The sequence below is a fragment of the Lycium ferocissimum genome, chromosome 7 (assembly GCF_029784015.1).
Source record: "Lycium ferocissimum isolate CSIRO_LF1 chromosome 7, AGI_CSIRO_Lferr_CH_V1, whole genome shotgun sequence".
NCBI lineage: Eukaryota > Viridiplantae > Streptophyta > Magnoliopsida > Solanales > Solanaceae > Lycium > Lycium ferocissimum.
Window position 1 is genome coordinate 36,997,690 of NC_081348.1, and position 23,064 is coordinate 37,020,753.

Below are 23,064 nucleotides of genomic sequence, written 5' to 3' on the forward strand. Positions count from 1 at the left end.
GGCTCATCCCATTTCATTGTTTACCCAATGTTGGGATCCATTTCTTTAGAGACTTAACCAAACTACAACCAGGACTAGCATTGCGTGAGCCATTGAAGTTTTGCTTGTTTAGTGAAGGATGAACCATTTTTTAACCTGACTTTTCAAACAAATTAACTGATGCAATTGGAGAAAGAAGATCAATTCGTACATCAATACACCTGTTTTCATCCTGGATAATTTAAAAAAACTACAGCATGAACAGAATTTATGGATGGGTAAAGTAGAAGAACAATAACATTTTTAACATAAAACCATCTTAAGAATATGGATTGTCTTTCCACCTCATAAGCGAAGAATACAATCCCGGGGACATTTTCCACGTCCAGTTAGGTTACAAGCAGGAAAACTAGCTGGCTCAAGCTCTATCAATCGGCATCTATACAAGTGAAAGCTCACCAGCCGGGATTGATCTCTTGACAAGCTTTGCCCAAGATTCATTGGTTTCCATAATAACCTTAAGAGCGTAATCCTGGCAGTGCAAGGTAAAGTGATCATCAGCAGGATGATGCAGAGCAAGTGAAAACAGTTATACAAAGACTAAACCTCTTTATACGATAGGAGGGGGCCTGGAGATTTGTTAGCATGATTACTAATTACCAATATAATTAGCATATTATGTCATTGTGTGCTGCAATGAATCAAAAGTAACTGCAAGATCTTGCAGTTATATATGGAAGCTTCTGCAGGAGAGGATGGAAAGATTTCATCATCATATAAACTAAGACGAGGGGCACGCAAAACAGGCAACTGCCAATTTTCTAAGCATTACTATCATGTCTAATTGAAAATTTGCAAGTGCAATGTTACAAGAAACTAAGGGGAAACGGAATCAAGGATCTTCAAAGAAACCACATTCAACCCATAGCTTCTACGGAAGTGTTACCTTGTTTGCTGGCTTGTTGTCAAGAGCAAACCTATTGGCAGGTTTTCCATCAGGTATCTTATAGTCTCTAAACCAGTCCCTGATTGCTGTGAGAGTGCCCTGAAAAATTCACAGAAATGGTTCGATCAATATTTGACAAGTTAACAAGAAATTAATAAGGAACTTGCCTAATATAAAGTCCAAGCACTAATTCAATTCTGGTACAACTTGAAATCGCCTAGCTAGACCTACAGAAGCAATAACTATCCTAAACAGTAGGGCAGCCTTGCCTCTTGGAAGGCGATAAAGGAATACTCAAAGTATTGCTTCTCTATTACTGTTAGCATTCAAGAGCATTTACTTCCTTCTAAAATGGCAAGAAACCAAGGAACTTCATTCAGCAAGTTAAAGTAGACCACTGTTCTGTATGTGGAAACACTGCTATGTTTTACTCCCTCTGTTCACTTTTACTTGTCCACTTTTGACTTTGCACACCCCTTAAGAATCAACAAATGAAGTATAGATTTTACCATAACACCCATATTAAAATTGGTGTATAGTCTTTTTTTTTTTTTTGGATGAAGTTAATTGGTGTATAGTCTTAATAGACTTGGAAAATGATTTGGAAACGAGCAATTAATGTTAAGGGTAAAACAAGGAAAAAAAAAAAAAAAGTTGGTCTTTCTCTTGATATGCTAAAGCGGACAAATAAAGGGCAGCCCGGTGCACTAAGCTCCCGCTATGCGCGAGGTCCGGGGAAGGGCCGGAAAGCGGACAAGTAAAAGTGAAAATTTTAATTTAGTATAGTGGACAAGTAAAAGTGAACGGAGGGAGTAGTATTGCAATCAAGAACATTAAAAAGTATACTAACATATATAGATACCAGTAAGAATCTAGCTCAGTAGCAACACCAAACATTTGGAGGAACGATATTCCAGTAAAGCTCATCACAGCAACATGTCAGACAGTGAGATTAGGGACAACACAGTTGCTTCAAACAGGAAGCTCACTGATCTGCACTTAGAGGCATCGTATAACCGACAACGATTCCTCGATAAAGAAGAAACAACACATAATAATCCAAAGGAGCTACTAGAGGGGCATGATTTTTTTTCATGCAATATGATAGTATGGTAACAAAATGAGACTAAAAAGAATACCGGAACTTGCACTACTTATACAAGTGCTTTTGTCTCCACCAAGCAAGTTATACCAATGTTACTATTTGCCAGTGTTGTCAAAGGCATGCTTAAGCTCTGAAGCGAGGCTCAAAACATGTTGAGCGCTTCGCCTCGCTTTATTTGAGCTTCAGTGTCATCATCTAGGCTCTACGACATACTTTTCCTTGCCAATGAGCCTTTCTTGATGAGGTGACACTAGATAATTGATATTTCACTTTATCGTAATGTTTTTACAATTTCTTTGTCCATATATTTGTTATTCATGCTTATTGTTATTAGTCTTGGACTAAACAAGTAAACATATATATATTTGTATGTTCGCAGCATTGTGTCTTTTTTCATTAAAGCCCACGCTTTATCTGCGCTTTGCGCTTAAAGCCCCAGGTGACCTTAGAGCTTTTTTGCGCCTTTTGCTTTAGATAACACTGCTATTTGCTTATAGGAAACAAAGCAAGATTCCCATAAATATAGTATTTTGCATGCCTCTGCTGTCTCTTATTCAGTGGAATTAACAGTTGATAGGAAGCCATATCCTATAACGGCCACTCCAACTCAATAAGAATCTTTGTGTCAGCCCTTATGATAAATTAACCAGACTCTCATCAACGAAAATGATAAATTAACCATAAAAACATTGCCAAACAAGTCTGAAGTAAGCATATGAAAATTGAGAAGGAGATTCCAAAACAAATATCTTTAACTAACGAGACATATCACAACACAACAAAAAGAGAGAGCAAGAGAGATAGAGGGAGAGAGAAGATGGATAGAAGTGTTGCACAAGCATAAGCAGTGGGAGAGAAAGAAGAGTCAACAAAAGCTAGCAGCTTTATTGCCCTTCAAGCATACCGGAAAATGTTTCTCTACATCATCAACATCATTAACAAGTGAAGCTCTTGGATCGTCTAGTGAAATAGCAACTATTTTCCAGTCAAGTTCTCCTTCATCAATCATCGCCAGAGCAGCTAAAGGTTTGACCTTCAGAAGCTGGCCAATTTTGCCACGGCTATCCCCGATCTCAACAACATCAACTACGAATGAAAAAGTCATAGAGAGATTCAACCAGTTATGAAAATCTCAAACGCCATTCTTTTTCTATTATTTTTGTTATGATAGATGGACCAGAAGAAAGTTGTTAACTAACCAGGGTCATTATCTCCAAATGCCCCCTCAACTTCAGAGTTTGCAAAAGAAGGATCTTCCCATGTTTGAGGAAGCAATCCATAGTTCCAGTGAATGTTATATCTGAGAATTGCACAAGAGTTGCATAAGATCAAACTTAAAAACTGTAGCTATCAGAAAATAGACAACTACACACAGCTGAGATTACACAACATCAGCGAGGAACAAGTCTTTATCAGTTGAAGATTAAGGAGTGCGAGTGTCCATGGATGCAAATGGTAACAGACCAGAACATATTAACCCACAGAAGACTTCAGTTAACTCATAAATATAATCACTTGCAAATCGCAATAGATAATTACATCTGAAAGTATAACATACTAAAAGAATGTTGAATAAGTGACATGATAGGCTTACGGATAGTATCGAAGTTTCCCCTTCTTTGTGTCTTGTTTAATTGGAGTGTGTTGCTCATCTGTAGCAACTTCCATCTTTGCACTTGATTCTTTGGGGATCTCAACAACAAAATTGAAAACACCATCACCCAAATGTAGTGGTATGTCATGCCAGGGGGATATCTGCACATCACAAAGACATAATTTTGATAAAGACATGATAAAACATGTTATAGCTAATGTACCTTGACAGACTAAAAGCTATGTTTTTTTCACTAAGTAAACATAACAAAGATGAAATAGGTTCACGTTGGATAAAAATTCCAGACATACAACAGTATAAAATTACACTCCCACAGCTATTTATCTTCACAGTTCACAGCTTTCAATCAATTCCTTATTTGAAATGGATTTCATGTTTGACTTCCCTTCTTCGGGTCATCGTTAAACTACAGAAAGTGGAAATGTGTCGCTGAACAAATTTCATCGATAACAAGTCTCCCAGTTAGGCATTCCAGCAGTATGTCAATCAATCAATCCATTACGCCTCAATCCAAACTAGTACAGGCCAGCTATATGATTCTCTGTAACTACTCCGCTCTACTCAGGCTCATTTCGTACAACAGTCAAAATTTCCAGACTATGGGTGTGTTCGGTATGGAGGAAAATGTTTTCCTCAAAACTGTATTCTTGGAAAATAATTACCCGTTTGGCCATAAGAATTTTTCATTTTTTTTCCGGAAAACTATTTCATTTTATTTGGAAATCAATGTTTGGACATGAAAATTTCAAATTGTAACTTGAAGTTGTATTTGGAATTTGAAAAACACCTAAAACCTTGTTTTCACTTTCAATACATTCAAACAACCAAATATTCTTTTGCAAAAACTATAACCAAACACAACTGCCACTTCAAAATTCCAAATAAAATGAAAAATATTTGGTTTCCATGGCCAGACGCCTACTAAGTTAATTTCTTACTTATTTTGTCTGGTGGAAAGCATGTTTTCGGAACATACCCATTCACCCGACCCCACCCCGATAATGAGAAATCCACTGCCAATAAACACGCAAGAGAAAAGTAGTTACCTTTTTGCCAGAATTGTCAGAAAAAAAGACACGGTAATCTAGGGTTTCAGGCTGTCCTTCTTCTTTAGTCTGAATCTGTGGATTGTATATTGCCTTGCAAGTGAAAATACGCCTCTTTTGGACAGGTCCGTTTTTAAAGCAAAGGCTGAAACTGCTGGGCTTTCGTAATGGACCTTTGGATAGGAGCGAAGCCGTTAAAGTGTTGCTAGTTGATACCATTACTCTCGCCGCCGCCGCCATTGCTGTTTTTCTAGCGCCAAAGAGAAAATGAACTACTAGCAGTGAAAGTAGCAATAGATGCTGCTGGTACCACTGAATCACTTCAACCACACATATACAAATGGTAAGGTCTCATTGGTTTGCTAGAATATTCGCTTTTTTTTTTATATATATATTTTTTGTAACTGCTCCCACTTTTTTATTATCTGTATATATACACGTCCTTTTTTTTTTTTTTTCTCCCTATTGATTGATTTACGCTTTTTGTCCTTTTGTATATTTTGCCTCTTTACATGTGATATCTTCCATTTTAAAACGAGCTCTATGTTTTTTGTGCACCAAACCTAACTCCCTATTAGGGCTCGTTTTGTTAGGAAATAACTTATCCGGGATTAGTGTTATTCCACCTTTAAGGTACGATAAAATAAGGCTAAAATTCTGGGATAATTAATTCCGAAATTAGTTATTCCGGATTTTTATTCCAACCAAACATCGGATAAAGACGCACTAAAATTTTATCTCGAGACTATTTTTGCTTATCCTTCACACGAAACGACCCCTAAGTCATAGTATTACATTTTCAAAAATAAAATAATAATAATAATAATAACAACAACATACCCGGTGTAATCTCACAAGTGAGGCCTGGAGAAGATAGGATGTATGCAAATATTACTCTTATCTTTGTAGGATAAGAAGGTTGTTTTCTCGCCGAAAAAAGAAAGAAAGAAAATAAAGAAAAGAAAATGAAAATAAAAGACAAAAAAAGTATAACGAAAATGAAAAAATAAAAAAGAAAAGGAAAATGAATTCGATGAAGACACAAAAAAAGTATAACAACAAAATAGCAAGACAAATGATGGAAAAGCAATAGATATTGATACACATCGAAGAATAGACATCTGCGTGAATACTAAATAATAATACTACTATACTATGGATATGTAGAGGGGGCTAGCCCCTACCTCTCCGACCTACAGTGCAGCATCACTCAACCACTTACTACCCTTCTATCCTAATCCCGACCTCTACACTTTTCTATCTAGGGTCATGTCTTCAGTAAGCTGAAGTGTGTCATGTCCTGTCTAATCACCTCTCCCAGTTATTTTTCGATCTACATCTACCTCTACTAACTCCTACGATAGCCAACCTCTCACACCTCCTTACCGGCGCATCCTCACACCTCCTTCATGCTGAAATCATCTCAGTCTCGCTTCACTCATATTATCCGCAACATAGGTCACTTCCACCTTGCCCCGAATAACTTCATTTCTATTCATATCTCTATGAGTATGCATACACATACATTTGAGTACCTTCATCTCTGCTACATTATGTGGCACACTTTTCCTTTTAATCTATTCCAAAAAGAATGTTATGTTTTTATATTTAGAAACAACTTAATTTTAAAATTCTCCTTTTACCTTTTATGAAATAATTTCTAGCCACACAAATGTGTGAAGCTTGTTTTAAACCACAAATTTTAAAAGTCTTCATTTTTTCTTAAAAGCATTGTGCTAAGTTAAATGGTGCCATGTAAATTACCAGAGGGAATAAATTGTTTTCGAAGGAATAAAGATTATTGAGGCTTTGTACCGTTAAGAAGTGTTTTACTCCAAAAAATGAAATTTTTGGTGCAATTCTCGAAATTTGAAATCCATTTTAAATATTAAAAGACGCGACAGCTCTAATCTCGTTTATTACGTCGAATTTGATACGCCATTGACTCAAACAAATTTAATTTGGAATTCATTTTAATATCAACAATTGAATGGTGAATGTTCACAATTTAAAATAACCATGTAGTATTTGAATTTTGAATCATACACCAATTACAGAAATTTACCGGACGTCCTTGAAGGAACACCACAACAAAAAATAAAAGATGCAATAAATACTACTCCCTCCGGTAAATTTCTGTAATTGATGTATGAACTTCTCCCTCCGGATCAAAGTGTATCCAATTAATTATTTGCATACTCCTAGATAAAAATAGGTAATTTAACTAAACTGACCCTAATAAAATAGACATTAGAATTTGATCACATAACACTGAATAAGGGTAAATCTGAAAAGAAAAGATTAATTTTTTGATAAGAGGACTTAATTTGATAATAGACAAAAATTTAAATGGACACTTTTTTTATCCAACGAAAAAATTAATCATTAAATGGGCATGGTTTTTGAAAGTTCGCATGGTAATTTTAGTTTTTGGTTTCTAAAAATGCTATACCATTATCATATCAAATTAATTCGGTATGGTTCGGTATTTTTAAGTTCGGTTTTGATATTTTGCGGTACGGTAAATTGGTATCATAGTTTGTTCGACTTCGACTTACATATACTCATATCGTAGAGAATTATGACTTCAGCTACTCAAAAAACGTCTCAATTATATTATATTAACACCTTACACATGCAAAAATATTCAAAAGAAAGTACAAACAATCCCCTTCATAAATCAATTACACAAAAAAAGACATTTAAATTCAAGATAGAGTTGACAAAGTTTCAAAATTTAAACAATTAATTTTCTAATAATACTAGTTTATATATTTGGTAGTATTATAATACTGAGATATATGAATGATATAGTATGTAATTATATATTTCGGCATGGTATTTGATATTTCGATATTTTCTTTATGAATACCGAATATCATATGAAATATCAAACTTTTTAAAAATGCATACCAAATATCATAATATCGCAATTTCCATATGATAATCAGTATCTAACCTACCATGCCCTTACCTACCTGCTCCCCCGTGAATGAAAGTAGAAATGAATGAACATATGTTCCTTTATAGTGCTTGTATGGAAGAAAATGATCTTGCAAAATCTCTGAAATATTGTCTTTCATATTTCTTAGGTATAAAAATAAAAAAAAATATAATAAAAAATAAATTTACAGAAAAACTACAAAATTAATTGATGGGACGGCCAATCTTAATTTAAGATTTAATCTTTTGTTGATGTTTCTCGACGGCGTTGAGTTAAATTCAGCGCGGCAGCAGCCGTAGAGTAATAAACACACTTGACGATACCCAGCCACCTGAATATTGCGCTTTGAATGATAATTCACCTTTCCCAGTAATAATAAATGCAAAAAAAAAAAGTTCACGACAATTAAATGAACTATTAGTCTATTACTAACCCTCAACACTTGGATCCAGATTTCTGAATTATCGTTGTTTCCAACATTATCAATGGCTTCATCTGAAATCGAGATCGTTTCCGACTCCAATGATCAGCAAACTTCGGGTCTTAAAAACCCTAACGAACCAGCCATAATCGATGTTTACTCTGCTTGCGCTTACGGTGATTTTAACAAACTCCGTAAATTCGTTGAAGTTGACGGCGTTTCCGTTTACCAGCCTGATGGGAACGGATATTACGCGCTTCAATGGGCTGCTCTCAACAATTTCGCTGATATTGTCCAATATATCATCCAGGTATTAACATTTCCTTTTTTTTTTTTTACTTATTTATTGAGGATCGAGTTTTTAATTGTAGTGTTTTCTAGCACGGGGGCAATGTTCATGCGACGGATAATGCGGGGCAGACCGCGTTGCATTGGGCAGCAGTGCGGGGATCGATTGCTGCTGCTGACGTGTTGTTGCAGAATGGCGCGCGGGTTGAAGCTGCTGATGTTAATGGTTATCGGGTAATGTACAATACATAGTCATAATTCCAGTATTATTGTTGCTATTTTCATTCTTCACTGCCGTACTTTCATTTTTTTTTTACTTGAGCTGAGGGTCTTTCGGAAATAGCCGCTCTACCTCCACGAGGTAGGGGTAAAGTCTGTGTACATTCTATCCTCTCCAGACCCCACTTTGTGGAGTTATACTGTCTATGTTGTTGTTGTTGTTGCTTTTTTCAAATTCATCTGTATAAGTTGGTAGTTTGAATGTAGCTGGAAAGGAGCTTGACAGTTTTGCGTCCATGATGGAACTGACCCCAGTGTTAGGTCTCTGTGTAACTTCCAGCACATCCTTAGTTCTACTGTTGTTTACCTATAAACTTATTGAACTGTCATCCTGAGCTTTTGAATCTTTATGGGTTTAAGCAGCTTCTTTAGATGAGATGGTAACACACTTCAATAGTATGCTATGTCATTTAGATCATGAATTTATAGTCCAAGTTGGATGCAACAGAATTGATAAAGTTTCTACTTGTTTTTCTTAATGAGTGAGTGTTGTAGGCTTGTAGTTGAAAAACTAAAAGAGAATTTGGTTCAAACTTTGAATTAAAAGGACTATGTTTTGTTTGTTTAATTAGTCTACAAGTGTAAGGTTTCACTTAAATGAAGGATCCTTTGTTGTTTTTTGATAAGGTAAATAATTTTACTTAAATGAAGAATCCATAACCTGAGCTTGTATCAGCAGGGGCACTTGGGGAAGATGATACAGAACCTTTGCAATTATTCCTAAATTCTTTTATCCCAGTTTCATAATCCTTAGTTACAGGCTTCTCGTTGTCCTGCTTCTTCTTGACCACTAGTCATCTTCTTCCATTTTTCCTCAACCTTAGCATGTGCTGGATGTGTTACATTATTCAAAATTTTGACTGGGTGAAACCCTGATTTTAGAGCCTACTAGAAACTAAATTTCTCGGATAAGGCTTTCCTTGAAGTTTCTTTATTCAGTTATATCCACTGTTGAAGTATGTGTACTTCCTTCACAGGCAGTTCATGTTGCAGCTCAGTATGGACAAACAGCTTTTGTGAATCACCTTGTCGCAAAGTATCATGCTGACCTTAATGTACCAGATAATGATGGGAGGAGCCCTCTTCACTGGTATGATTGGCACCCCAGCATTACTACATGAGTTTTCGGTTATGAGTTGAAAATCCATCATCTTCTCAATTTTCAAGTGACAAATTTCTCATGACTCCTTGCTATATTTTCATTCTGATCTCTGGATGTTTTGTGCTCTGTGTTAGTTATGGCAAATTCACTTGTAGTTTTAATGGGATTGAAATTATCCTCCTGTGTATAGATATTTCTTTTTGCCTTGCCTGAGAGCTGGCTTCCTTTCCTAATCATGAATACTTCATTAGCATATCAATTCCAAGATACGCTCCTCTTTTATTCTCAATTATTTATTTTGGTCTTCTGTATCTCACTGCACAATGGTAATAAAACTAATTATTTTGGAACCCATTTTCAGCTGGCATCGGGCATTCTAAGTAAAGTTAATATGTGACATGATCGTGAGAAATTGAAGCGTCAAATTATTTTGAATATGTTAAACCACAAATCTTAGGAGAAGATCCTGTACCACCCTAAGTAGAAGATATACAGTCAGGGAAGCAAAAACGTGGACGTTTTACATGTCTGTCAGAGTCTCTAGCCTTGGTTACATGAAGATATACTATGATTATCGGATCATAACGCAAAAACAAACTCCATGTATTTCATATATTCCACTATCACATATAATAGATTCAAGTCATTCAACACACAATAGGAAGTACCAAAATAACTCTGATGACTAAAAGGCCGTAAAAGCTATACTGTGCCAAAATCATATAAGGAGGCCTCTTTTCTCTTCCTTTCTGATTTCGTGATTGCTCGAATAAAGGAGTTGACAGGTTATTCGGTCAGAAGTTTGTTTCTTACAAAGTGATTAGTGACCCCTAAACTTCCTCAAAAGATCCCATTTAATAAACTATAGACAGAAAATTGGGGAAGAAGTGTTGTCTTTTAGTTGTAAAGTGGAGAGTAAGGTGATGAAGATCCCAACTCGGTGGATTGGTGTTGCACACAGGTCTTAGTGGTGTTTAACATTACGACTCAAGTATAGCTTGGATATGTAAAGTTTGATGTCCATGTTTTCTAGATTTGGTTATAATTGGATTGATAATTTTCCTTCTTTCGTTATGCTTGTTCCTAAACTTCCTATTAGTAGTTTCATCTAAACAAAGTCTAAACAGAGAGATCGAATCATTGTTTGACATTGTAAAACACCCTTTATATTAATGTAGTTTTCATTTTTCAAGCTTTGGTGTGCCTTTCTACTCCAAGTATCTTAAATCTTTTATTCCTGGTAGTGCATGCAATTTGGGGCGTTCCGCATTGCCTACTGGACAGTGAACATTTGTTTTATCAAGCACTGGTAGACAGAGTTCTTGCTCTCTGGTGTTGGTTTGTGGAATTAAAAAATGAATGTTTTACTGAGTTGATCTTCATGTTAGTTCTTTATATTGTTTTGTCATTTCTTGGCAGCAGTTATCCATTGTTTTATAATGTGTTCAATAAGCATTTTCCATGGTATTTCCAACTAGGGCTGCATACAAGGGATTTGGTGATACAATTAGGTTACTTCTATTCAGAGATGCTTTCCAGGGGAGACAAGATAAAGATGGTATGTTTATATTGAATGTACCGTTTCTTAAATTCTCTTGGTGTATATATAGTGCTTTTGTAAGTATTAATTATAATATTTTGAGATGGAAATAATAGACGCCGCAACCCTGAAGTTGGTATGTTCCGTAGTGTTGATTCAGAGTCAATGTTATCCAGCAATTATGGTTGTGTAATTATGTCTTATAAAATATGCTTGTGTAAATATGAAAGATAAGTTGCAGTGTCTAATAATTTCTTCTCTTGTCAAAGTTTGATTATAGTTGGAGATTCTAAACATTTTATTAGTAGTTTGTTTTCAGTGCTTCTTTTAATAAGATGATTGGTCTAGGTAGATTTTATACTTTGTTAAAGGAAAGAGTTCCTATTTTTGTTAGTTTTGGTGTTTAGTTTAGTTTAGTTTTGGCGTCTGTTTAGTTAGAGAAAGAGTTTGAAATTTGGGGGCTGAATGCCCCTCCTTTTGCTTGAAATTTCATAAACAATGGCCAGAAAAAATTAAGGGTTTGAATTTCACTTGATCTGGGACAAAACCCTAAAACTTTATCATGTGATCGTTCGGTCGTTGTTGCAGTCCTCTTACTTAGATTAATAATCAGATTCTGGATTCCTTCCTCCTTTAGTGAATCGTTGCATCTCTCCTTCTTCTTCTTCTTCTTCTTCTTTTTTTTTTTTTTTTTGATAAGAAGGGAATCATTATATCATATTTATCTTTAAACACTAATTCTTACTTATACTAACAACAACAACCCAGTGTAATCCCACAGGTGGGGTCTGGGGAGCGTAGAGTGTACGCAGACCTTACCCCTATCTTGAGAAGGCGAATCTTACTTATACTAAAAACTTTTAATGAATCTAAATGCTCAAATATGTGTAAATATCGTAGGCGTGATATGATTGGACTCTGTAAGGAAAGGGCTGCCTTTTTGTAATACATGCACTAACTTAATCCTGGACTTTTGTTGCATTAATGAATCTTTTACATACGAGTAAGTAGTGCGCATATATGTTGTTCATTGAAGTTTTCGAAATTCAATTGAGCATCTAATAGGAAGATGGGTAAGGAAAGTGACACTGTAGGATTATTTTTTTTGTTTGTGAAGAATTGGATATTGAGTTGGTGGTTTGTAGCGAGCTGCCAAGGGTATATACTAAGTGGAGAATGAAGTCCATATCTCCTTTGAGCAAGTTTCTTCTTGTTGATTTGAAGAAATCATTTGGGATTTTGTGTGTTTCCTGGGATGAACCTTTGGAAGACTTAAATGTAGTGAGATTTTCCCCCCTTTTGAGGTGGTATTGCTTAGCATTCCTCCATTAACTTATGGGTCCTATCTTTCCCGTTGCAGCATTCTAAGATTTTGACATGGGCATATCTGAAAGTTTGAGAGTAAATATCCATTGGCTTCATGTTTTGTTTAATTAGTCATTTTTTTCTCGGGGGGTTGTGATCATGACTGATGTGAAAAACGTTTTATCTGGAAGATGTTTTGGTTGATCTTATTCTTTTATTGAATTTTTACTGATTGACCATGATAATTGCTATCTACATACATCTGGCGTCAATTTTGTTGTTTATAAGCACAAACATAGTTGTATACTGCTGATACTTCAAACATTTGCAGGTTGCACTCCCTTGCATTGGGCAGCATTAAGAGGAAATGCAGAGGCTTGCACTTTACTTGTACATGCAGGCACAAAGGAGGAATTAACAGTCAAAGATAAGGCCGGACTTACTCCTGCAGAGCTTGCATCTGATAAAGGTCATCGGCAAATAGCACTTATACTTGTAGGTAACTCTTATACTTGTATAGAAATTATCTATGGTCCATAGTGACAGTTTCTGAACAATTTGAAAGATTTCCACCTGGAAATTCTAATTGGTTGCTTGTATCCAAATGCGATTGTGAACGAGAATATTTAAAACACATAATGCTATCTTAATCCCCAAAAAAGAAAATAGTACTATCATGAAGATTCTGTCATCTGACGTGCTGGGTTATGCAATAATATTAATCCTCGTATACGCATGTCCGTCCTTTCCCTTGTAACTATTTCATGTTCTAGGCGGTGTATTTGGGATGAATTTGAATGGATGGATTTGGATCCTTGCCGACCATAACTTGTATGGATGACTTGGATTGTCATGGATTTCAAGTCTCAAATAAATACCTGGGAGATGCTGGAGGTCTTTTTTGATTGACTTCTACCCTGTCTTGTAATTTAATTGAATGTTTCTGGATTAATCTTTCTTGAGCAAAATGCTTCGTACAAGTGGTTTTAATTCATTTCATTATGATTCCAAAAAGTAAAAGCTTCTCCATATTTCAAATTCATAATAAACCTTATAGTTCATGGGGAAGTAACGCTTGGGAGCATGTTGCATGATATGTTAATGCTTTGGCCTTCTCTATTTTTTTTTGATTCACCTCCTACTCTTTTCACATGACACACAATTTGAATCAAAGGTGAATTCATATTTTAGTACACATATACTGCTCTAGTTGTGTGACTCTTATCCCATGAAGTTTTATTATGAAAAAGGCAAGTTAGCATGATGAATCTCGTAAAACTTGCTCTTAGTTTTAAAATATTCCTTGCACAAAAGAATGATTGTCTTGAGGTTGGAAGTATTTTGTCTGAATGACAGTTTGAAATTCAATTTTGTGCAGTCTAATGCCGAACGGTCACAGAGAAAGCAGTGGAAAGACAAGGTTTGGCCTGCTAAAATGGGGCCAAAAGGTTATGCTCCAGTTCTATTCTCTGTTATTCTTGTCAACATCATTCTCTTCATCAATTCAGTCCTCTTTGGTGGGTGATGGTACTTCTTGTGGTATTATTTTTCTTCTTTTAGTTGGAGGCTTGCTAATTGTTAATTACTGGATCTTGTTTTGCTAGCTCCTGGTCTTACAAAAGTTACTGCTGTTGTCGCACTTTGGGGATGGACTGCTGTTTCCCTGGCAGTTGCTGCGCTCCTAATGTTAGTTCGTTGCAGTAGGTAACTTTTTCCTGTTTAATTACTTCAATGAATGAGGCAATAAAACCCAATTAATTTACTATGTATATTATACTAAACCCCATTATTGTATTAAAGCCAATGGGAGTTTTTGTGGGCTTTATTCTATTTAAGCAAATAATCAACATAATCAGAGTATGGTAGTGCACAAGGGGTTCCCCAATTCAGAGTATGAGGCACGGAAACTTTGAGGCAAAGGTAGCATTTGATACGGGTGTAAAGTGCAAATGTTCCTTATAGTCTGTTATTTCCCTTTGCCTAATTCTACAAAATCTATAGTATGATTCACAAATTTTATGTACATACTAAAAGAGGAACACAGCACTCTGGAACGCCGACAGCAGTCACAGTCTTAGAACTGCAATCATCTGACATGTTCACTGACACATAAAAGTTAATCTGCGTGATTCTGTGATCCATAGGGACCATAAATTTGTGAAAGGAGAAAATTAGATCTTTCCAAACTGGACTTCGATAAAAGCAGAAGATAAACTGATTTTTTTTTTTACCGGATAAACAAAAGAATCATTTGTTCTTAAAGAAGCTTCATCTTCGTTCCCTTTCACCATTATCATTGATGAACCATCTACTCAATCAGTCTGCTCTTTCTTGTCCTTTTCCCTTCCCTTTCACCATTATCATTGATGGACCATCTACTCAATCAGTCTGCTCTTTCTTGTCCTTTATATCACTATTATCCCTAGACATTGGTTATAGAATTTTTGGAGTTTGTCCTGTACAATGTTGAACTTAAATGAATGGGCTTGTTTATTTGGCAATATCCTAATTTTGGCCCTGAAAGTTAAACATTTTCTTGTATGTGTTTCATTTTGGTAAATGTATGCCTGCACTCAGCTTCTCGAGCCTCATTATAGAGCTAAACATGATGGTTTCATTTTGGTTTGCAGTAAAGATCCAGGTTACATCAAGATCGGGGTCGCTGGTCAACCTGATGCTCAGGTATCACTCTCATTTTGAATCTGTTCTACAGCGATTTTAATGTCTTCTAATTTACTTAATGATGTTAGCTGATTCATCCAGGATCCACTATTGAATATTGATCTGAACAATACTTCCAGTTGGACTGGGAACTGGTCTCAGCTTTGCCCCACCTGCAAGGTTTCTCAGAAAACCTAGTCTTCTTTCGACAAGATATATTCTACCTTTGATGATGCATTTGTTTTGTGATGTTGATTGTTGAACATTTTTATGCAAGATCATACGACCTGTTCGGTCAAAACACTGTCCTACTTGCAACCGCTGTGTTGAACAATTCGATCATCATTGCCCCTGGGTCTCAAATTGTGTGGGGAAGGTATGACTGTTTAAAAGATTCTAAAGGAGCATACAGAGTGTACAAAAATCTGCTAGCCGTTAATTTTGTCTAATTCTTCTTTTTCTGTATGCCTGGTTATTCCTCTTGTTTTGTCCTTTACGGGCACCTCTGGTTAGATGCAATACAAATGAGTGTTAGTATCTTATTTTTTACTTTATATTCCTGTTTTCACTCCTATGTTTTCTCACATCTTCACTAAACTATGATAGTACTACTGAAGGGGTTCTTGGGCCACATAATTAATACTCCCTCCGTCCCAATTTATGTGATATAGTTTGACTGGGCACGGAGTTTAAGAAATAAAGGAAAACTTTTGAATCTTGTGGTCTAAAATAAGCCAAAGATATTTGTGTGGTTATAGATCATCTTGTTAAGCGTAAAAGGTAAAGTTTAAAGTTAAATGTTTGCCAAATAAGGAAATGTATCATTCTTTTTGGGACAGACTAAAAAGGAAAGTGTATCACATAAATTGGGACAGAGGGAGTATTATTGATGCAGCTCGTTGGCTATGAATCTCTAAAACTGTAACTATGGATTACAGTAATTACATAACTAGAATCAACCCTTCCCTTCTGAGATTAATCAGGCATCAACCTCATTTCTCATTCCTTTTCTCTCTTTTGCCTATCTTGCATCAGTTTGTTGACTTCCTCACTAAATGCAGGTTACGAGCAGTTCTTGCATCTTCAGAGTTTTAGAAATTTTGCAAGTAGTTTTATTAATTCCTGTGCTTTTAACTGTCATTCTTGCTGAACATTGCAGAGGAATAAGCGGGACTTCTTCGTTTTCCTTTGTATGGGTTCTATGACATCTATAGTTGGAGCTGCAGTTGCTCTCCAGAGTATGTTAAAAGCACTTTATCTGTAATATCGCATGTCTTAAGGATCATACTGGTAGCTTACACTAATAAAACAACACTGGGTTGTTTAAGACAGTTATAACTTTTTACCTCTTGCAGGAATTTGGACATCAGTACCATCGTTGGTAACTGATGAACCGTGGTTACATCATGTTGTCCTTGCTTATCCTGGTGTAGTTGCTTTTCTGTTCATGGACGGGGTTATTCTAATTGCTGCTGTAACACTCTGTGTAGTACAGATATCCCAGGTATATTAGATTCCCTGGTTAGCTTGTCCTTCCTGGTCATTAAGCAGCTAAAGCCTATAGATATTTTGCTCAGGATTCACTTTAGTAGTCAATCCTACCCCTCCCCCCAAATCTGATTGACCTAATTCCCTTGAAAGGGTGTTGGGTGGGTGGGGTTTAATGTATCGGCTGCCTCTACAAGGCATTTAGTAATTTACTATGGTGTTGTGAGGCTTGAAGAAGTATTATCCCAATAGGGCATTAGTATCTTAGTTGGGGAATCTATGCAGTGGAGCTTTCCTTTATGAATATTGCTTGTGTGTCACAACAAATGAATGGAGAATTGATGCAATGTACCTTTTCCGTCCATGCAGATAGCTCGAAATATCACAACCAATGAAATGGCAAATGCTATAAGATATGGGTATCTTCGTGGTCCAGATGGGAGGTTCCGAAATCCCTATAACCATGGATGTCGAAAGAATTGCTCTGATTTCCTTATTAATGGTTACACAAATGATGAAGAGATTGCATGGCCACCATTGCAGCACGTTGCAAGATAGCAGCATTTATAATCCCTGCTTGCTAAAGGATGCATAAATTACCAGACGCCTCCAGGTGACCTCTTCAGTATTTGTAAAAGGATGCGAGGGGCTATGATTTATTTTGTCTTTGCCAATGTACCCAAAAAACAAAAAAGATGCTAGTGGGTCTGGTTTATTTACATTGTAAAAAAAAGTATCATCCCACAAAATTATAGGGGGAAAAATCCGTAACACTTGCTTCATTGAAAATGATGCTGTTCTTTGTACATCTTCTTGTATCAAATAGGCGAGTAATGAGAAGACTTTCGACAATTAACGGGAGGAGTTTAAGACGAATGAGTTGAGTATGAGGAATTTTAGTATAATTTCATTTCATATTCTAGTTACCGCCGAGTATAACCGTTATAAATACTCTTCTACCATTACTTGAATATCCAGTATATAATGATGATTGATAATTACTGCATAAGGTCAAATCTGGGTCTCCATTTGATGAAGGAACTTTTTTCTCGGAGGAACAAACTCGATCCATATTTAGGTCTTTCCATATCAAATTTTGATACTGTAAAAAACAAGATTCTATTTCTGCAAAACTAAAATTACTGAACTAGATATAGTTTCTCCCACCAAATCTTTTACCACTTGGAGCAAACAAAATTTGAATTGAAGGTCTTTGATCAAATTTGATCCCCGAAACCAAAATAATACAGTAATTCTTCGGAAACTTGGACTCCTGTCCACAACATTAGGTCAAATTTGCTCCCATTAAATCTCTATTTAGACACTTTCCAAAAAGGCCTTAAAAATCGAAACCGGCTCCTACACTTGAACAATGCAACATTTATTCATTTTTTTCAAATTGGATAGGTAAAAGCTCAAAGAATACAACATACAATTTCAACTCGGACCAGTTTTATATGTCCAAGTGAAAATAAACATACACAAGAAGGTGATCACAAGACCTTATTTCACAGCTCATTGAACTGTCAAACAAATCAACTTTGTTGGATACCACTAGGCCATGTCTGATTCTTCACTGGCTTCAGAATGTCTGTGATCTCTGATAATGTTTCTTCATCTATCCCAGCAGTTGCTAGTTCTAGGGCAGCTGCTATATTTTCCTCCACCTTCAAGCAAAAGATATATCATGACACAAGCCAATATAGTCTTCTCAAAAAATATCCATAGAAAAATGTGATCTCCACAACAGTGAGAGAAGATTGTGAACACAAAGAATCTGAGTGGACAGACAAGAGGACAAGCATAAAACCATCTAAAAAGGATGCTTGGGCTAGGCACTCGGATACACATTGTTGGACATTTGTTGCAAAATTTATGTACCTCAAGCTTCCAGCACAAGCAGACTTCCAGAAAGGACTTGCAAGTTAACTAGTACTCCATCAATCAATCAACTATTCCTCAAACTAAATTCGTTGTGGTCGGCTATATGAAAGGTCGTATCCATTCCGCTCTACTCAGGAAATCAATCAGCACCATTTCCGAAAATGAAATGAGAAAATGACTTGCATACTTCTAATACAAAGCTTTCCAGGAGAGTAACCAATTATCATCTATGCATCTGTTCTTAGGTAATGTTTAAACAAGAAAGGGAAGTATGAACATCGCATGTGCTTTGGCAGAAAAGTTGACAAAGAACAAATGCGCAGATTTGGCAACACACCAGATTGCAGGCTCATTCTTTTGTCCCTGTTCACTTACGCAATCTCATTGTGCTGTTCAAGGGTCATGAATTTCTACCTAATCCTACTATTTTGTCCAATTTCTGGTCAGTATAAGAAAGCAAATCCATTTTTCATCTGTCAATGAAGTAAAAATTCTGTTCCCTATTCTTTTTTCTTTCGGCAACATAGTGAAGCCAGCCAATCCTTTTTATGACAAATGTAAAATATAATATCATTACCTTGAAAAGAAGAAAACACAAGTTCAAAAGATGACACCAGATTCATAAATGAAGAATTAGATCCAGAGGATCGGGATCGATGAAAAAAGATAACCTCTTTAACGGACTTCATCCCCACTAGTACGGAAGAAATATCGGTATTTGCTAAGCTGTACTGCAAGGCTAATTTTGAGATATTCTTTCCCCTTTCTTTGCAATGATCAACAGCAGCTCGGCATGCAGCCTGTTGAAGCAAAATATGCAGACATATGAGTGAGTAAGAAAATTAAGATAAAGTTCAGTTTTATTTTGGGAGAAGATTCACGAAGAAGCATTGAAGAGCGGAGAGAAGAACAACTTTGAGAGACTGGATGCAGCCAAGTACAGGTTAAAAATGAGACATCTACTATCACAAGTTAGAAGTTGTCCATGGATTTAAAAGCCAATAGCTCGTTCTCAGTGAGATCTTCTATATGTTCTAATTTCAATAAGCGATATTTAAAGGAGTTAAATTTTTTGTCCGAGTACGACAGCCAAACATTCAATCTTCATCTAATGGCAGACAGATGGGAAGAAATGAATAGATTGCAGAGATAGTACAACATAACGAATCTAAAGCAGGGCAACTTTAGCAAGTAATCCATGCTCTTATAGGATAGTATTAGTAAAGGAGAAAAATGCCTTAAGTTCAGAAGAAGCAGGGTGCCACTCTGGACCTCCAGCCTCAGTAAGAAGGCCCATTGAAAGAGGAGAAGCACTGATCACTCCGACACCCTTGCTCTTCAGGTATGGCAACAGATCCTCCAAAGTTGAATCGTTGATACTGTAGTGACAATATGACAGGATGACATCAACTGTGCCTGGAGGGACGCGATCGAGCACGTAAGTGAATACCCCCAAAGGAAGGCCTGTTATACCAATGAAACGGATCTTTCCAGCTTGCTTCAGTTTTTGAAGGGCGGGAAGCGTCTCATTCACAATCTGTTCGAGACAAAAAAAAAAGACACTAAAACTCCCTTGCTAAAACTACGGACTTCCACAAACAAAATCATGACAAAGTGGTGAAGTGGGGAGGGAGGGCTGTAAATCTTACTTTCAAAACAAAGACTACCACTTGGATAATGTCACAAAGAAAGATAGCATTTTGAAAACCAGACATATCAAACACTGAGAACATATCACGTAGTTTGACGTGTAATCAATATGACAAGTTGAGGAAAGGATGATAAGAGATTTACAAGGTTAACAGATCACTTAGCCAACCTATGATGTACTTCCTTCAATCTGAGGGAATGACAAACTTCAAAGTACGAGGATCAAAATATTTTAATTTTAGTGTGCATCAGACATTGACTCAGTTTATTAAAAGTAAATGTTACATATTTGGAAACAACATAAAAAGTCTTTTATCATAATCTTTTTATATTATACATATTTACAAAGTATTCAGAAAAATCGTTTTTAAAAAAGGACTCCTACAAATATCAGAGGGAAGAATCGAACTTAAATGATCAATCAATAAAGCACCTGATCGAGGGACCCAAATTCAATATCGTGACACTGTAACATATCAACATAATCAAGTTGCAGCCGCTCCAAGCTCTCATCAATGCTTTTAGTCACTCTCTCAGCACTGAAATCAAATCCCTCTTTGTACCTCCCACATTTTGTGGACACAATGTACTGATCTCTGGGCACTCCAAGAGCCTTTAAAGCTTTCCCTAGTACCTTTTCCGATAATGTTCCTCCATAAAACCTGAAAGTCACCAATTAAAGAAAAGAACAACAATTTAAGAAGTTCACTTATCATTTCCGAATTCAATAGCAACATGATTCAAGAAGCGGATCCAAAGTTTCAAATCACTTATGCAGATTCCTGATCTTTCACAAACTTCGAATGGCAGAGATTGATCCAAATTTTAAATCACGGCATACTGATAAGACTGCATCCACTTCCTTTTTAACACTAATTGTGGATGTAATTTAAATTATTCCTTCCGTCCCAATTTAAGTGTCTTACTTTCTTTTTTGGTCTACCCCAAAAAGAGTGTCTCTTTCTATATTCAGTAAGTTTTCCAATCCCAACGTTCTACATGACAAGTTTAAGAGTACACGATTTAAAGGACTAAAAACATCTTTAATTTAAGATTATAAGATTAAAAAATGTCCATTTGTTTTTTAAACTCAGTGCCCGGTCAAATTAAATTGGGAAGGGAGAGTATATGCCTTTTAAGAAAAAGTTCAACTATATACTGTGTATTTTCTAAGAAGTTTGTGATGCATAGATAATAATGAAAAAACCATAGTGAAAGAGTCTAATGTATGTGCTGGATAACGTAAGTTTGCATGTGTGACTGCAGGAAGAGAAAAAGAGAGAGAGAGAGAGGTGTACGGGGAAGTGTCAAAGAAATTGACGCCGAGGCGAAATGCTTCACGCACGGCAGCGAAGGCGTCTTGTTCAGAGACATCCCCGAAAACCTTGCCCAGAGGAGAAGCCCCGAACCCCACCGAGCTCACTTTCAGTCCAGTGTTGCCCACTGCTCGGAGCTGCAATGCCATTTTTTATGGGAAATGTTAGGGTTTTCAAATCTGAAATATAATAGTTCTGACTTGTTCTGTTTCCTTCAGTAGGAAGATGACAAATGTGAGTGGATGAGAAAGAGCCTATTGATTTCCCCCGGGAAAAAGACAGTAGTTGGTGTGCTCACTCAGACAATTGAAAATTACACGACAAGTAATGAATTATTGTTGTGAGCCACTAATGGGAAGATTTTGCACAGATTTCCTTCCAACGCACTCATCTTTAATTTTTACCTCTCATATCTGTGGTCTTTAATTTTTACCCTTGCGGCTTATTTAATGAAAATATTCAGAATTATTTGCTCGGCATGAGTTCTATAATATTCTATAGGGATTAAGTTATGTTGCAGGCATAGGTTGTGTAGGAGTAGTATTTTTCAGATTATGTTGAGTGTTGAAAGTTTTATCTTTTCCTAAGATATACTTGTGTGGATATTATGATACATAAGCAGAAGCTAAAGGTAAGCTTTGCCGAGCGAAATCTAAACCTATGTCGTTTTCATATTATGTTGAGTATTGAAAGTTTTCTCTTGTCCGGCATGACTTATAAGATGTTATGATACATATGCCAAAGCTAAACGCTAACTATACTGGCCAAAATTTAGGCTATGCAGCGTCAAAAGTGCTTAAGGGAAAACATTAAAGACCACCAGAAATAGAGATATTTGTGTGAATGACCCGTGATCGATTGGACTGGATTGTTCGGCCTGCTTGCTGTTGAAGGTGGAATGGACTCTTGGCCCTAATTGTTATTGATGTGCAGTCTGAGCTTTTATCTAGGGGAAGAAATGGGCTTATTGGGCCTCAATTTTCCCACTGGTCAACCGAAAGTGTGTACCCGGCCTTTTGGTGCTGCCACTTCCCAAGTGTATGGATGTAGTTAACACAGTCGTTCATGTTTGACTTAATACATACGAAGACACCTTAAGTTACCACGATTTTTCATTTGACACCTCAGGCCTCGTACCGATTGAACATCCTTAGTAAAAGCAGTGACTATTAGAATTTTTCCTCGTTAATCAATGATTATACCTCAATTTCAACTAGTCGGAGTTTTCGAATATATATAAATCGTTTGTCATCTCCACCTGATTCGGACATCTCATTCAAATACTAAATAATTTATCTTCTGACACAAACACTTGCAAGTTTTTTTTTTTTTCCCCCGTGTATATGGTGCTTTCGGGGAACTTTCAGTACTAAGAATTAGGGGATGGACACATGAAAAGTCCAAGATGTTAAGGTTGGCACCAACATCACAGGTTGTCATTTGAAATGTCAGTATCTTATATAGAATTGGCAGTGGACAACAGTCGCAGATTAAT

General features: G+C 36.3%; 3 protein-coding genes across 3 annotated transcripts; 1 reads left to right on the forward strand and 2 right to left on the reverse strand.

Annotated features, from left to right (window-relative positions):
- Positions 1 to 263: 263 nt before the first annotated feature.
- Positions 264 to 5,012, reverse strand: LOC132064761 (soluble inorganic pyrophosphatase 6, chloroplastic-like). Its single transcript, XM_059457862.1, has 6 exons — positions 4,692 to 5,012; positions 3,625 to 3,785; positions 3,230 to 3,330; positions 2,935 to 3,116; positions 926 to 1,024; positions 264 to 511 (listed from the first exon to the last, which is right to left on the reverse strand). The coding sequence occupies exons 1-6, from the start codon at positions 4,929 to 4,931 to the stop codon at positions 419 to 421; spliced, it is 876 nt and encodes a 291-aa protein (XP_059313845.1). The 5' UTR covers positions 4,932 to 5,012; the 3' UTR covers positions 264 to 418.
- Positions 5,013 to 7,751: 2,739 nt separating this feature from the next.
- LOC132064762 (probable protein S-acyltransferase 23) lies at positions 7,752 to 17,571 on the forward strand. The gene is made up of 13 exons (XM_059457863.1): positions 7,752 to 8,366; positions 8,438 to 8,578; positions 9,601 to 9,713; positions 11,204 to 11,283; positions 12,902 to 13,065; positions 13,949 to 14,087; positions 14,175 to 14,274; positions 15,201 to 15,252; positions 15,334 to 15,411; positions 15,509 to 15,607; positions 16,391 to 16,469; positions 16,587 to 16,735; positions 17,089 to 17,571. Exons 1-13 carry the CDS (start codon positions 8,121 to 8,123, stop codon positions 17,275 to 17,277), a joined length of 1,629 nt encoding a protein of 542 aa, XP_059313846.1. The 5' UTR covers positions 7,752 to 8,120; the 3' UTR covers positions 17,278 to 17,571.
- A 511-nt stretch (positions 17,572 to 18,082) lies between these two features.
- On the reverse strand, positions 18,083 to 21,835 carry LOC132064763 (L-galactose dehydrogenase). The gene is made up of 5 exons (XM_059457864.1): positions 21,552 to 21,835; positions 20,687 to 20,915; positions 19,841 to 20,140; positions 19,275 to 19,403; positions 18,083 to 18,386 (listed from the first exon to the last, which is right to left on the reverse strand). Exons 1-5 carry the CDS (start codon positions 21,716 to 21,718, stop codon positions 18,255 to 18,257), a joined length of 957 nt encoding a protein of 318 aa, XP_059313847.1. The 5' UTR covers positions 21,719 to 21,835; the 3' UTR covers positions 18,083 to 18,254.
- Between the last annotated feature and the right edge of the window lie 1,229 nt (positions 21,836 to 23,064).